General features: G+C 37.6%; 1 protein-coding gene and 1 pseudogene across 1 annotated transcript; both read right to left on the reverse strand.

Moving 5' to 3' along the window:
- Positions 1-9,792: 9,792 nt before the first annotated feature.
- Positions 9,793-11,049, reverse strand: LOC104732645 (uncharacterized). Its single transcript, XM_010452212.3, has one exon. The coding sequence runs from the start codon at positions 10,670-10,672 to the stop codon at positions 9,989-9,991; it is 684 nt and encodes a 227-aa protein (XP_010450514.1). The 5' UTR covers positions 10,673-11,049; the 3' UTR covers positions 9,793-9,988.
- A 1,559-nt stretch (positions 11,050-12,608) lies between these two features.
- LOC147931144 (uncharacterized) lies at positions 12,609-17,225 on the reverse strand (annotated as a pseudogene).
- Between the last annotated feature and the right edge of the window lie 215 nt (positions 17,226-17,440).

The following is a 17,440-nucleotide window of genomic DNA, read 5'->3' on the forward strand; positions in this document are numbered from 1 at the left end:
GTGTATTGCTACAGATTCTGTCTCCATTTGTACTGAGAGGAGGGTTATTGATGAGGAGCATATGAGGAACTCTACTTGGATGAAGAGGGAGATGCTATGGCATTTTTGTGATTCTACTGGTACTCATCTGATCAGATTGCCGCGACCAGACCTCACCACTATTGGAGAGGATGCAGAGCAGTTGCGTTTTCTTCCTCCTGCCTCTGATTTTGTTATACCATCACCTTCTCGTCATCAGAGCACTGCTGCTGCTGATGAGCCACCTGCTGATGGTTTTGCTAATGATCACCCTGCTGGGGGTTTTGAGATTGGTTCTTCATCTGGCACTGCAGCATTTGAGTTTCCTGCTTTTCCTGAGCCACCACAACCTTCTCGTACTATGAGTCAGGGAGACTACCAGGAGTACCAGACATCCACCATGCGTACCTTCTGGAACGCGATTTCTCGATTTGCTTGCTTCCGTCCCACTAGGCGCAGATCCCATTCTCCTCCCCTTGCTGGAGCTAGTGGTAGCGATGCTGACGCTGCTGGTGGTGATGCTGGTTCTGAGGGTTGATCCTACTTCTGTTTACAGTTTCTTTTATCCTTTTTCTCTTTCACTTTGAGTCATTTTGTTTTTCCTTGAGTCAGTTTGTCATTTGTTTCAGATTGAACTTGTATTGCATTATGAACCATTATCTATCATGTTGCATTTAATGTTGTGTTTGAGTGATTCTTAACAGTGCTGACATCCATGAGAGAAACACAACTAACATGCAACTAACAGGATACGTCAGACTCTCGCACGATTTGGCTCTGCATCGATCGATGCAACCTTTGCATCGGTCGACACAGAGGCTATCAATTGGTAACACGAATCTGGTTCATTTGTTTACTACTTTTTCAATTTGATTTTGCTTTCTTAGTCAATTTTAGGCTTGATAAAACTGGGGACAATGTTGTTTAAGTCTGGGGGAGGCTAGTTACTAACTAATTACTTTTTCTTTCTTAGTTTCAGTTGTGTCAGTCAAAACCATATTTTTGAGTCAAATTTTTCAAATTTTTCTTTTTGGAATTAGGATCTCTAGCTAATAGTTTATGTTCTTTGGCTAACACTCTTATGAATCTTGATTAAGCTTGATCTCAGAACTGAAGTTTGGAAAAGCTATGAGCTGTATCAACAATCCTGAAAGCCTTTATTCAAAAGATATCTAGTTAAACTAACGTTGTCTCAACTTTTATCAGAATTTTAACCGGAATTAATCTCTTACTTTGGAGTTGGAAATCAGTGGACTAGACTTCTTCTTCGGGCCATACAAGACAGTGCAAGTTTTCAAAGTATATCTCCCCTCTCTCTTCCCTTCAGTACTTTAAAAAAAAAAGAATGATCAAAAAAAAAAAAGAGGAGAATAAAATAAAAGATGAAATGATTTTGATCAGTTTAGAGGGGGTAGGTAAATTACCTGTGACCCCATTATTCTACTCTTGAGTCAAATGATCACACAAAGCTTGGAAGCGAGGGGTAGGTAAATTACCGATAACCCCGGTATTCGCTTACACCTTTGATATAAAAAAAAAAAGAAAAGAAAAAAATTGGAAGTGAGAAAAAGGAGAGGAAAGGAGATGTATGAAGAATGTCTTGGCCTGAAGAGAGTCCATATTCCACTGATTGATACACCAAGCTAATAACTCACTTGTACTTGCTTTAATTTATTTAATGAGATGACAATGGTGAGACTAGAGATTCCAGAGGATTGTGGGATTTGAGTAAGGAATGTTGATGCTTTTCAATTGACAAAGTATATGAAGTAAGTTTTGAAGATCAAGGCGATGAAGAGTGCGAAAAACAGTTACCTGCAGTTGAGTGAATTCCATGTTTTCAAACCTCTTTCACAGGCCTAAGTTTCTGTTTTGCTTGAGGGCAAGCAAAAGCTAAATCTGGGGGAGTTGATATATCATGATTTTTGTGGTTTTTAACCATGGTATAAGTGTGTTTTTGAGTCTTTTGATTTGTTTTCTAGGTTGTTTTTGAATCTTTATAGGTTTAGGTACTCATTGGAACGGATGGAACACAAAGGAGCTAAAAAGGACGATTTGGAGCATAATCAAAGCATGAAGGCTGATCAACGAAGCTGGGAGACGAGATCAAGACTATGTATCGACCGATGCAATCTCAGCATCGATCGATGCAACTGACACAAAGCCAAACGGAAGTTGTCTCCACAAGCTTTAGAAGATTTACAAAATTTGCCCAAGTTTTCCTTATTTGCAATTAAGGCCCAAGATGTGTTTTAGAGTATTTATAGGATTTTTATGGTCATTGTTTAGACCTAAGTTTTATTCTGCAACCTATTTGAGAGAAGAGATATTGAGAGCTTTGGAGAGACAGATCTGATTTCATCTGTAGAGAGAAGATTTTTGAACTCCTTTCTTATTTCTTAATATCAATTGCTTATTATTCAGAAAGATGTTTTGTGCTTTATTGAACATATCTGAGTAGTTTGTTTGTTAGGTTCAGGGTTTTTCATAGGGTTTTTATGGTTTATTAGATCTATTATTTTTAGGGTTCATTATCTTCTGTGATCTTCATGTTAGGTTGTTTTTCATATTGATTCTTGATTGATCACCTAGAATTAATAACTTAGGAAAATAAATTGATACGAGAATATAATTGATTTTCCTGATAAAACTTTTTGATGAGCAAAATTACTTTCTGCAAAGAGATTTGATTTGGTGATTTTGTGAGCAATCTAAACTTGTTTTTAAAGCTGATTTATTACCTAGAATTTTGCAAAGAGATTTGGATTTTCTGGTTTTAAATTTAGATAATATTTGCAGTGAGAACTGATTTATTTTACAAAAAAGTTTAGAGTTCTAGATCTGATTTTTAATTGCTTGAACCATAGTAATTTATTGATTTAATATTCTTTAATTTCCTGAAAAATTCCCTAGACCTAGCTCTTTGATTCTTTGAATTTACAATACTTTTAATTATGTTTTTGCATTGTCTTTAATTTAATATTTTGATTTAGCATAATTAAAAGAATAATAAGTCTATTGTGTGAACTAGAGTCTCTGTGGATTCGACCCCTAGAGTATTACAACTGCAAGGCTGTTAGTACCATTAGGGTATTACAATTTGAGCATATCAAAACTCCTCCACATCCTTCCGTTGTCCTTTCCACCAGACTTCATTAGATAATCGCTTGTAGGTCTTAAGGACCCCTTCGTGCCCACCAATTGCACTTGAGTGGAACTGAGCTAGCAAGCTTGGAATGAAGAGAGATCCCACCGGTATGACAATCCTTCCCGATTTGTACAAATTCTCGTGTAGCAAACTGTAGCCATCACCAGTTGTCACTCCACGCCTATCTGAGAGCAAATGCCTTGAAGCTCTGAATCCGCCTGCACCTGACGACGTAGTTCTGCGCGTTCCAATGTAGCAGGAGCCAGTAACAATATGTGCAGTAACTGTTCTTGTGCAGGACGACGAGACAATGCGTCTGCTACACTGTTCTCCTTGCCTGGCTTGTACTCAATCTCATAATCCAGACTGACAAACTTTGCTGCCCAGCCCTGCTGTATAGCAGACACCACCTTCTGATTGAGCAAGTGTTTAAGGCTGCGCTGGTCTGTCCTGATGATAACCTTTTTCCCTGTCAGGTAATGTTTCCACTTGTCAACTGCGAAGACAATGGCCAAAAGTTCTCGCTCATACACCGACTTAATTCTTTCCTTGGTAGAGAACCCTTGACTGATGAAGGCTATGGGACGTTTGCCTTGTGATAGGACAGCTCCAATACCCGTGCCCGAAGCATCTGTCTCAATGATAAAAGGCTGATCAAAATCAGGCAAGGCAAGAGTGGGAAGTTTGGTGACAGCATTCTTCAAGGATGTAAAGGCCTCTGAAGCATCAGGATTCCATTCAAATTTACCCTTCTTCAATAATTCAGTCAAAGGCTTGGCTATCTTGCCATAGCCATCAACAAACCTGCGACATCAACAAACCTGCGATAGTAACCCGTGAGGCCCAGGAACCCGCGAAGCTCTGTAATATTCATAGGTTGTGGCCACTGCAGCATAGCCTCCACTTTGGCAGGATCAGCCGAAACCCCTTTGGCTGAGATGATATGGCCTAGATAGGCAATTGATATGCTCCCAAAACAACATTTCTTCTCATTAGTGTAGAATTGATGTTGAACCAAAAGTCGCAATACCATCTCTAAATGTTGTGCGTGAGCTGCAACCGATGGACTATATACCAATATGTCGTCAAAGAACACCAAAATGAATTATTGCAAGAAGGGACGATAAACCTCATTCATGACTGATTGGAATGTGGCTAGTGCATTGGTGAGGCCGAATGGCATCACTAAAAATTCATAGTGTCCTTCGTGTGTGCGGAACGCTGTATTTTCAACATCAGCAGCCTTCATTCGTATCTCGTGATACCCTGACTTAAGATCAAGTTTAGAGAAAATCTCTGCTCCTCGTAGCTCGTCCAACAACTCCTCTATGATGGGAATAGGATAGCAATCTGGGATCGTTGCCTTATTCTGTGCGCGGTAGTCAACGCAGAAACTCCAGCCACCATCCTTCTTCTTAACTAAGAGTACAGGGCTTGAGTAAGGACTGATGCTTTGGCGAATTATCTCAGCTTCCAACATTTCCCTTATCAATTTCTCCATCTCATTTTTCTGAGTAAAAGAGTAGCGGTATGGTCTAGCCTTAATGGGTGCGGTGCCTTGCTGTAAGGTAATAGCATGTTCACGCTCTATGGATGGTGGTAAGCCTTGAGGAAGTTGAAAAACCTTCTTGTACCTGTGCAGCAACTTTTGGATCACGGGTTCCATAGGTTGGTCCTTGGTGCCGTTAGGACCCGAAAACAACTCAGACAATTCAAGCATGTAAGCCATGTCTCCTTGTCTGATGATTCTCACCAAAGAGTTAAGAGAAATCTCCTGACATAGCAATGCCGGGTCTCCCAACAAGGTAATCCACTGTTCACCAACCAAAACCTCAATGTATGCAGTCCCCAGTTAACCCGTGTTTCGCCCAGGGTTTCTAGCCATGAGTAGCCAAGCATTACATCTGTACTACCCAACCCAAACAAGAAGAAGTCCTCTGAGATTTTCACTCCCTAAATAGACAATGGCACACTCATACACTTACTTTGGCCAGTAATGACTTGTCCATCACCAACAGCTACTACAAATCCCCTCGTAGGTGTGATGGTCAAGGAACATCTGTTCGCTGTCTCTTCGGAGATGAAGTTGCTAGTAGCCCCAAAATTGATAAGGACGATCACCTCTTGATCGCCTATTCTGCCTAGCATCCGCATAGACTTCTCTGTGGTTAATCCCACCATCGATCGCAAGGATAAGTGCATCAGAGTCTGAGCTTCACCCTTGAGATCCGGTTCCTCATCACTGGCATACTCTTCTTCATCCTCAGGAGTTGGACTGCTACCGCTGGTCTCCCCTAGCTCCAAGCATTTGAGCTTTTGATTCTTACAACGATGGTCTGGGAAGTATCAATCACCATAAGTGTAACAAGCGTTGGACCCCCTTTTGCTGGTTCTACCTTCCTGGTATTGCGACCTCCTTCAAAAGACTTCCTCGCAGGAGTGAACTCCCCACCAGTACCAGGATTCGTGTTTGACTGACGGTGTAACGTCGGTGCAGAATTAGTACGAACCACACCTCTAGAGTTGTGGTTAGCCTGAGCAAAAGTGCAATCCGCTTCCTGTTCTTCAATGAGTCGAGCCATGTCAACGATCTCATCAATACCCACTGGTATAGTTCGCATAACCTGGTGTCGAATGTTCCTATGCATTCCCTTGAGAAAGATGCCCTCCAATAAATCATCCGTCACGTGTGGTACCTCCACAATCAACTCTTCGAATCGCTCTCTGTACTCTTCAGTGGATCCTATCTGCCTGATGCTCAGCAACTGCCACACCATAGATCCACCATGACTTGGTATGAATCGTTTCCTAAACTTATGTTTAAAGTCCGGCCAATCTCGAAATGATCCCCTCACCTGTATCCCGTGCAACCAAGTAACCAGTGCGCCTACTGCCATACACTCCATCGCCTCGTTCACCTTCATGTGTTCGATGATTTGACGTTGCAGGAAAAACTTTTCCATGCGAAAAATCCAGTCGTCTGGGGTTTGACCCTCAAAAACCGGTGGATCTAACCGCCTTCCTGGAGAACCAAGAAATCTGCCAGGCAAATCAAGCGGAGCTGAGTGTTGGTACTTGCTGGAACTCTGAGTAGTTGCCATCAACTGCATTGGAACCGCTAAAGGGGGAAGCGGTAAGAGTCCTTCACCCTTGTTTTTAACCGGCGTAGAAGGAGTAACGTATACCGTAGGCGGTACCGTCTGTGACGGTGCGGTGGATCCTGTGACTTCCGTTGAAACCCCTGAACCTGCATCGGTGGATGGTCTCATCCCTTTCATATCAAGGCAGATCTGGTCCAGTGCTTCGAAGATCCGTTGCATCGCATCATCATGAGACGTCGACTTCTCTTGAAGACCCTGAACGGCGGTATCGAGCTTCGAGGAAAGCGCTGAAACCTTCGCTTCAACCTCCGAAACTAACTGAGCAACTTGAGTAGAAGACGGAGCCATAGCTCTCAATGAAAAGCACCAATTTGTTAAGTATGGACTTAACAAGGAAGATTAAAAGAGTGAGAAGAGAATAGAAGGAGATAATGAACATATAAGAGAGAAGACAACAAGACAGAAATAGAAATTCTTCTTAATTCATTTGATACCCCAAAACCCTAACAACACATTCAGCTTATATAGTTTAACTACTGAACGACACACCATTCTTCTTAAACAACTTAAAACGACAAGTACTTAAATATAAAACCACACGTAGTTCATTATTTATTAGATAAGGGAAATAAGAGACTTTCAATGCCACAAAGTCTTTCCTTAACGTCTCTTTCCTGCTCTTCTCAGCCACTTTCGTTAAACTCCACCCTCGCTGTCCTTCCTGCAGTCCTGATCCTCTTCTTAACACAAGCAAGTGGTACTGCTAGCTTATCACATTTACACATGCAAATTCAATGAGCTCAAATAACTCAAATCAGTTAAGTCCATTATGAATTGAGTTTTAATAACTTTTTATTTGAAAACGTTTATATATATGTACTAGTGAAAGAAAAAAAAATACTTGCAAGATAGTATGTATATATATGCTATGTTAGTATGTTACCATGCAGGCCCAGCTCTATACATGTGCTGGGGGTGTAAATGCACATGGTCCATTTAATTTTTAGACTTTTTCCTTTAATTTTAGGGTCCAAATTTTTTTTTTTTAGTATGAGGAATAGGGTCCAAATATTTTTTTAAATCAGGGTCCAAAAAATAATTGAGCAGGCCCTGTTATCATGAGGCTCGACGCTTCATGGTCTATTTTATTATATATATATATATATATATACTAGAATTTGTACCCGCGCACGCGCGGGATTTCAATTTTAAATATTTCTTATCAATAGAAATTGTTAAGCTCAAATATAATCTTTCCAATTTTTGAGTATAAATTTATATAAATACTAAACTTACTTTACTCAGTGATATACAACATATATATTTTTGACAATTTGTTAGAAATACCTTTTTTGGCATATCCATTTTCAAAAATGTCCATTATTTTATACATTTTCATTTTTGCCCTTTTTTACACAATTACACCATGTTAAATTAATTTTTAAAATTTTTTTTTAGGTTTGGGTTCCCAATTTACATTTAGGGTATAGTTTTTAAGGGATAGAGTTTAGTATTTGGGGTTTAGGATTTATAATTTTGTCATTTTATATATTGAAAAGGGGTATTTTTGAAAATAGACATCATGAAATGGTATTTTTGAAAAGTGACATAGAAAAAGGGGTATTTTTGAAAATCCCCCTTTTTGAAGATAATATTTCTTTGCTATATCTATTTGCGATTTTACGTGGGATTTCAGTTAAAATTTATATCAGTAAGAATCATTAAATATGAATATAATTTGAAGATTAAAAGATAAATATATATAAGTGCCGTACTTATTTTACTAATCTATATATAACATATATTGTCTACTTTCGCAATAATATTGTCGACAATCTTGTGACCTTTTATCTTTAAAAAAATTCATTCCATATTCATATCTCATGAAAACATAATTTTAAAAGTTCTAACATCAATGTCGATCGTTGACCTAATTATAGAGACCATTTCAACATATCGATATCCTACATTAAATGCGAATATACAAAGTTTCAGGAACAATTTTAATGTTATGTCGCTACAATGAGGTTGTCCAAATGCATCATCTGCCATAATAGAATTTCTGACTAAGTCAAGAATGCTTAAATGATGAAATGTTTAAACCCTACAATGAATATCTATTCACTAATCCAAGTTACATATTTTTCTAAAATCTCATATGTTATTTGCAGATGTTAATTTTGTGATGCAACCCCAGCTTCGTCTTCTAAAAAAAACATAGTGTACTTTAAATATGTTATTTTTGCCAATGTTTTGGGTTAAAAGCATTTGATAATATATATATATATATGTTATATTTGTTATATATGTTTTATATCATGTTATAAAATTGTATACAATTACATAACTTGTTTTTTTACTCCACCATGCATTAAATTCTTACGTACATTCTAAAACTCATTAACCCATTCTAAATATTGGAATATAATCATTTTTGGTTATAATTTTAATAATAACATTATTACTAAAACAAATTTATAGTATTATTTTTAATATTTTAAAATTTTCATTTATTTTACTTAATTCATTTTTAGATAATTATTAATTTTATTATTTACTAAAATATTATATTATTATTTAAACTATTTTAAATTTAATTAATTTTAGTTAATTCATCTTTATTTATTTTTTACTATTATTAATTATAAATAATAAATATGCAATGAATGAATATTAAAAATAATATTTTTTATACAAAAAAAAAAATGATTAGGTGGAAGCTGATGTGGAGGAAGGAGAAGTGAGCAAAGTTAACTTTATATATATAGATTTTTTTGTCAATCAACCGATTCAGAGGGAACAGGCTATCCTTTGTTCCAAAAATATACGACACTCTGTAAACATTATAAATTTGTTTCAATTCCAAAAAGTGTTGGCTCGTCACTCTCCGCTTAAAATTGCATTTAAACTTAGTTTTTGGTCTAGACTTTTTGATAAGAAGATAAAAGATGAACAATTTACTTCTTATCAAAAAGTATTTCACATCTTCACTTTCTTTCCCTTGTTAGAGTTGTTATTGTCGGAGACTAATGGTTTGTGGAAATCTATTCTAATATATTTTTACAAGACGAGGTTGGATATGTGTTTAACGGATATATGCACTTGAGTTGTTTGTTGAGGCAAATAAATTTACTTTCAACATTTTATAACCTCTAAATCTTTAAAAAAAAAAAAAAGAGCCAACCAATTAACCTCTAAATCATTATTTTCTGAAATTTCTTATGTCAATTATTTTCCTCATAATTGAGCCAACCAATTAAGGAGTAAACATAATGTATGGTTAGAAATAGAAATTTGGGCCTAAAACCAACTAAAGGCCCACTGGGTTTCCTAATCTTTATTTTGGTTACTTTGTGTATGTAGGATTGGAGGTCAATCCATTCTATATTCCTTATTTTGTATTCTCTTCTTTGAACAAAGACTTCTCTTCTATGTCTCATATATATATTTTTCTTTTAATCGATTATTTTGTAGAAATTAAGCAGAGGATGAGATTCCAACGAAAAAGAAAAAAAAGAAAAGAAATTAAATTGAACAATATTTCAAAAGATTATAAGTATTGCATAACTACAATTCCACATTTCGTTAGAATGAGCAATAAATTTTTAAAAAGATACACAAACTTGTTAAAATCCTTAAATGTTATAGAAAAAGAAGTCCCTTTAGCATTAATAATGTCCAAACACATAGTTTAGCTCCTCAATAACTAGAGACTATGGAGTTAGCTACCGATGGTTCGCGTATTGACACTCGTCCTCCGTACAACCTTTTCTGTTCTTGGGACAGCCCGATAAGCACTAAGATCCACATCATTACTTCTGCCACAAACCGTCCTCGGAGCCATCAGATTCATTCCTTTCCACAAATTTCGAATGCTCACTTTATTTACCAACCCATTCTCCTTCTTACTATCATATTCAAACTTCTTCTCCAATATAACATGATCATGCCGGAGTCCATTACCCCGATTGGCAGGTAAAGAACCCTCATCGATCCTTTTAGAGATACTCTTAATCTCATAAGGGTCAAGAAGACTAGAGAACTTGGTTTCTTGATCTCCACGCGATAAATGATTAGTGTGTGGTTTAGAAACCCTTTTCTCGGAGAGGATCTTGTTCTTGTTGGCCTCGAGCTTGTACCGTGAAGGTCGAGGTGTTCTTTTGGCTTTTGTAGTGAGATCAAACTCTCTCATCATCGGTTTGCCTTCGTGTCTTTGGTACCAAGCCCACGCAGCAGCTTTCACCGTCGCCAGCTCATCATCTCCTCCTCCTCCTCCTCCACCTCCCCCTCCGGTGAAGAGTGTATGTGACCATCTCTTCTTTCTTCTGTTGCTAATGGTTCTGATGATGTTTTTCTTCTCGGACATAATTGGTGTTGAAATGTAGTAGTTGGCGAACGGAAGCATAGCTCATTGGTTATATTTTCTTTTTGGGTTTGTGGAATTTGGATGGGACACGTTAATAGGGGTTGAAGGGAACGGCTAAGAAAAAAACAACATGAATTATTCATATATAAATAATAAATACGCGTATGTGAAAATGATTGATGAAAATGAGAAAAGAGTAGTATAGTATAGTAGTTGTTGCTTTTGGGTCCATAGTGGATACACAATTATTCCGTAGGTAAAGTGTTTGTAATTTTCTAGTTGGACTCACATTCTCCATTTCCTATATTCCTTTTTGTATTGGCATTTATTTTTGTTTCCCAAAGAAATTATTAATATATATGTACGTACCTACTACCTTGTTGTGTTGAAGAGGAATTAAAATCGAAAATTTTGATTCGAACAAGACAAAGATTGATATCACAATCAAAACACGTTTAGTAGTCATCCGACATACTCCCTCGAGAATCTTGAGAAAATTTGGAAAGCTGCATTGGAAGAAAAGCATTGTTGTATGAAACATGCGAGGCTTTGGAACAAGAAAGAGAATCTGAAAAATCCGATTCCAAAACTGAATCAAAACCAAACCGAACATCAGTTACTAGCCTTTTTCAACCGATCAATTTTTTAAAAAACTTTTCTATTTTAAAATTTTGAAAATTCTGAATGCTTTTGTTTCTCTTTAGTTGTTTGTTATATTCTGAAAAGAAACTACGGAAGTGATTGGTAAGGAATTTAAATTTAGATTTTTACTACACAAAATTGTTGTAAAAAATTAACTTTATTAATGGTTTTTGACTGAAAGCTTGGATAAAACCAAAATATGAAATAGAAACTTTATTGAATATTTTTGCTTAAAGATTACAATGACATGAGAGAGGTTTATATAGGATGATACAACAGATGGAACCTAGGACACACGTCATTACACACGTTCTCGCTGGGGAACAAGGAGTATCAGATCTGTTATAAATAAGGATTTGTTGAGCTTTAAATCTTGTGCGTTGATGAGATGGTAGCACACAGTTTGAGTGAGAAGACTCTTTGTTACCGTTGCAGAGCAGAGGTGTGGTGATACTTGTGAGCTTTGTAGTGTGGTTGTGGTCCAAATTGCTTGAAGCTTTGAGAAATCCAAATGCAGAAAGAAGACTCTTTGTTTGAACTGTGGTGTCTTGGTTAATACACCCCCTCAAACTTGGAGTAAGAGGTAAGACAACTCCAAGTTTGTAGCATAGATCATAGAACAGCTCCTGAGCAAGACTCTTTGTGAAGACGTCAGTCAGTTGATAGTCATCAAGAACATGTTTGACTACCAACTCACCTAAAACCACTCTTTCTCTGACAAAATGAAAATCCACATTATATCAAAAGACTTGGAGCGATTGTGCATTGCAGAATTTGCAGTCAGATAAACTGTAAAAAGATTATCACAATATAACTCTGGCGTTGCAGCTTGAGACACACTAGTTTCTCGAAGAAGTAAAGAAATTCACTTTAGTTCATAAGCAGCAATAGATAGAGTTATGTATTCTGTTTCCCTAGAGGATCTTGATACAATAGGATGGCATTTAACATACCAACTTTTGATGTTTGAACCAAGAAAAATACAGAAACTGCAACCAGACCTCCTCGTTTCTTTGCAATTAGCTCAGTCGGCAATAACTATCACTATATGCTCGAAGTGTAGAATCAGTATTGGAGTAAATGTTGAGCCCCATATTAATTGTACTTTTTAGATAGCATAGGACTCTCTTAAGTTGATAAAAATCAGTCATGGAATGTGAATGCATCTTCTGACATACAAGATTCACAGCAAATCTAATGTATGGTCTTGTCAATGTGAGATACTACAGTTTGACGGCCAAACTTCAAAAATAAGTTGGATCAGAAAAGGAAATTTGTTTTCCATGGACCTTGTCTAGTTGTAGAAGTAGAGGAGTTGGCATAGGTGCACAATCTACCATTCCTGCTGCGACCAATAGATCAACTGCATACTTTTCCTGATTAAGAAACAACCCCTCTGAATGAGAATGAGCATGTATCCCAAGAAGTATTGAAGACCACCCAAATCCTTCATCCAAAACTCCTTGTTGTGATTGTCAAACAACTTTTGAACAAGCTCGGTATTGTTACATGTCAGAAGCATATCATCAACATATAGTAAAAGAACCATCTTATCATCACCTTTATGATATGTGAACAAGGAAGCATCAACATAGTTGCAAGTGAAACCATAGTCAATGAGAAAAGTGCTGAACTTATCAAACCAAGCTCTAGGAGCCTGTTTTAAACCATAGATTTCCATGTTGAGTTTGCAAATGTAGTCTGACTTGTCTTTATCTTCAAAGTCTGGAGGTTGATGCATGTAAACTGTTTCTTTCAAGTCTCCATGTAGAAAGACATTTTTAACATCAAGTTGCTTTTATAGCCTATTTTTGAACTGTTGTGTGTTTAACATAGAGCGTACTGTAGTTGTGCGTATTACTGGACTATAAGTCTCCATGTAGTCAACACCTTCTTCTTGTTCATAGCCCTTTGCTACCAACCACGCTTTTAGTCTATCAAGAGATCCATCAGCTTTCAATTTTGTCTTCAACACCCATTTGCAGTCAAGAGGATCTAGACATTCTTCTGGTGGAGCCAAATCCCACGTATGAGTCTCATGAAAGGATCCTACCTCATCTCCAATGGCATTAGTCAAACCCGGATCTTTGAGAGCTGTTTTCACAATTTTTGGTTTTGGATAACTGTTCTTGATTGTAAATAAAGCATATTTAGGATTTGGCATGACAACACCCGCTTTTGCTTTTGTAACCATAGGATGAACTGGATTCGTGTTTGAACTGCTTGGTTCAAGGTCTACAGACGTAGAAACAACAGTTGCTGGTTCAGCAGTTGCAGGCTCTTCGACCATGAATTCGTTGAAACTGTCGGAATGAGATGAAGAAAACTTGGTGAAACAATGTGAGTACTTGTATGTGATGGAGAAGAAAAGTTGTTGCCTATAGGAATCGAATCTAAGTCCGTCGTACACTCAGTACTTATTTCTCCAACACATTACAAGGCTCATGATTCTCCAAACAAACATTAACTGTAGGTCGACAATCAAATACTTCTGGAGCTTTCGGAGCAAAGCTTACCTGCCAGGCTCAAAGCAGAGGTGTATCAACATAAGATAACTTCTGTTTATAAACATCTGCAAAAGGAAACTTAGACTCAACAAACAAGACATGTCTGTCGATGAAGACCTTCCCTGTAGGTGGATGGTAACACCGATAACCTTTATATTTTTATTTTAGCCAATGAAAGCACATAGAAGAGGCTTAGGATCAAACTTATTACGTGAATAGGGTCTTAGATAAGGATAGCATGCACAACCGAAAACACGAAGATAAGTGTACAGTGGAGGTTTGCCCATAAGCATCTTATTATGACTCTTGTGATCAAACAAGACAGAAGAAGGAAGAAGATTCCCAAGAAAATTTGATGTAAAGAATGTTGCCTTGAAACAACATTGACAGTCCAAGTTATGTAATGTGCTTGTGCTTCCTCTCTACAATTTTGTTTGCTACGGAGTTGTAACATCCGCGAACCAAGTTTTGTGGTTTTGGTGTGGGTGTCGATCGACACCCTTGGTGTATTGATCGACACCATGATTTTCGGTTTGGTCGGGTTTGTTTTAATTGCTGTTTGGTTTGGGTTGGTTCAATTGGAATCCCTAAATCGCATTTATAAGTGTTAAGCGACGAATTAAGGGTTTTTGGGAGTTTCATTTGTCGCCGTTGAGTGAGAAAAAGGGAGAAAAGGAGAGAAAACGTTTCTGTGAGTTTCTGGGCTTCTTCTTGGTGTTTTGGAGAGATCTGTGTCTGTAGAAGGGATAGTTGTAGCTGGGAACGAAGGAGAAGCTCCTGGAGGTGTTGATTCCATCGATTTCTCAACCCAATCTTTCTGTTTTGAGGTGAGTGCTTGACCATGGTTGATCTAAGCATGAGATCTCTTTTGTTTGGGTATTTCTTTGTTGTTTGTGGTGTTTGCTTGCTTGGGTTCGTTGTTTTCGTGTTTACCAGAGATTCCCGAGGTATTTGGGTGAGTTTGAGACGGTTTTGAGGTGGATTGAAACAGAAGTTTGACGTTCGGGTTCGCGCAGATCGTGTCTGCAGAAGAGGCATCGATCGACACTCTAGGAGCATCGGTCGACACCAGTTGGTGGAGCATCGGTCGACACTCTAGTGGCATCGGTCGACACCATTTGGTGGAGCATCGGTCGACACTCTCTTGTAGCATCGGTCGACACCAGTCTCAACCGAGACTTGTTTTCCTGGTTTGATGTATTGCTTGTGTTTTGTTTGCTTGCTTAAACATGAGAGTCTCATATGCTTGTGTGTATAACCTAGTAGATGGGAGCATGGCCTCACTAAGTATTTATGATAATACTTATGCATCTCAATTGTTGTTTGTGGTGTGCAGGTAAAAGGCAAAGTGTGATCGTGGAATCATGGCGATGAGGAGGAGGATGATCTAGGGTCTCATTTGTGTGTTATTGGATTTATTGGTTATGTTGTTGGAACCTTGGTTAGTATTATGTTAGGTTGCTGGATTGAATGGTTAGAAATGTTATTGTGTTGGTTTTGTATTATTGTTATGTTCCGCTGTGCATGTTATTGGATGTCGGTTTATCATTGGTTGGTTTTGTGTGTGTGGGTTGGTTTGTTTAATTAAGTAGTATGTGATGCTTAATTATATATTGTATTTAATTATTGAAAAAAAAAAGTTGGGTTGTTTCAGGAGTGTAAGGACAAAAATTCAATTGTTGAATACCACTGTTACTTAAGTGAGCAATGAACTGGTTACTCATGAATTCACCCTCTCCATCACACTGAAACATAGCTATCCTCTGTTGAGATTGGTTTTCAACCATCTTTTAAAATTGCAAAGACACAGAATAGAAGTCTGACTTGAGATGCAAAGGATAGAAGTAGAACCAAGTAAATCTCCAATAATTATCAATGAAGATTACATAGTATCGAAATTCTTGTGTATAATGACTGGAGACAGTCCCCATAAGTTGCAGTGGATACATTCTAGTGGACTACTTGAAACAAAAACAGAGGAAGCAAAAGGGAAGTTTGCAAAACTTTCCCATTTGACAAGCATCACATAACGAAGAACTCAACTTATTTATAACGATGGCCTTATTCCTTGAAAGCTACTGGAGAATATCTTGATGAGGATGACCTAGCCTCATGTGCCACAACTCATCACTTGTAGCTTGTTGCCTTGAATAGTAACACACCATGAACTGCAGATTATCCAACAGATACAAATCATTATGTATGCGTCCTTTGGTGAAGAGCTGTTTTGTCCATTTGTCCTTAACAATTACACCATCAGAATCAAACTCAATAGAACAAGGATAATCAGAGGTGAGTTTAGAAACAGATAACATCGACTTTGTAATACTAGGACAGACTAAAACATCATATAAAGGTAAGTTACCATGAAGACTTGGCAAACTGAGGATCCAATGTGAGTGATCGGCAAGAAAGCTCCATTAATGACAACAACAGGGTCCTCTCCATCGTATATTTGAACTGTGTGAAACTGAGTAGTGGAGTTTGTAATATGCGATGTTGCAGCAGAGTCAGAAAATCATTCCTGGCCAGGATGAGTGTTTGGACTAGAGACATGCATTTAAGTAAAGGTCTGGTTTAAGTCTTCACTCTGGTACGCATGATCAAAACGTTTGTACTATTTGACATCAGAGTGCCCATACTTGTTACAGATCTCACAGGTAGGACAAGTGTCTGAATTTGAATTAGAGCTAGTGGAGATTTGTTGACGGAAACCTCTACCTCTGGTTGAGTAATTGCCACGACCTCGAGAATCACTTGACCGACCATGCCCACAACCACGGTTTGAGAAATTTGTATCAGTGGCGAAAGCCAGATGAGGAGAAACCGACGATGCAACATACTTCTGAATCTTATCATCAAAATTTGTCAGCTTGAGCACAACATCATCATAAGGCAAAGGAAAAGTATCCATTTGACTCTCGATAATAGTGACAATAGACTCATATTCTTGACCTAGCCCATGTAAAACACCAAAGAGTGCAGCTAATCACAGATTTGCTTAACCATGGTAAGATACTCAACCAAAATTTTCCCTTCCTTTTCTAGAGTGTATAAACCACGTTGAAGATCACTTTTCCTAGAAGCAAAGATGTGATTATACTTCTTAGCCAGAGAAAACCATACCTCAATAGAAGTGTGAAGACCGTACACATATCTAAGAGCTTCTTCAGTGAAAGAACCAATCAGCCAACCCATAATCATTTGATCATTGTGAACCCAAGAGAGAAAATCTGGATCCGAACCTTCTTTTTGAACATCACCATTTCTGACAGTTCTTGTAGCAGGAGGACACAAAACACTGCCAATAACATGACTGAGTAGCCTCTGATTGTTGGGCCAAGTTTCAAACTGGATCTTCTACAATAGATAGTTTGTGGAGAAATTTTTTAAGTAACACAATGAGAAAAAAAAAGAGCAGAACAATCAGAGTTATCAGCCATTGGCAACTGTGCTATGATACCATGAAAGTTTAGATAAAACCAAAATACGAAGAGAAACTTTATTGAATATTTCTACTTAAAGATTACAGTGACATGAGAGAGGTCTATATAGGATGATAATAAAGATGAAACCTATGTCACACATCATTACACACACCTTATCGCTGGAGAGCAAAGAGTATATATTTTGTTATAGACAGGGATTTGTTGAGGTA

This window comes from Camelina sativa, chromosome 12, assembly GCF_030686135.1.
Source record: "Camelina sativa cultivar CO46 ecotype springtype chromosome 12, ASM3068613v1".
In the NCBI taxonomy this organism is placed as follows: domain Eukaryota; kingdom Viridiplantae; phylum Streptophyta; class Magnoliopsida; order Brassicales; family Brassicaceae; genus Camelina; species Camelina sativa.

Excerpts from the sequence above, each read along its gene's own strand:
- LOC104732645 (XM_010452212.3), bottom strand. The coding sequence starts at position 10,672 with ATGCTTCCGTTCGCCAACTACTACATTTCAACACCAATTATGTCCGAG.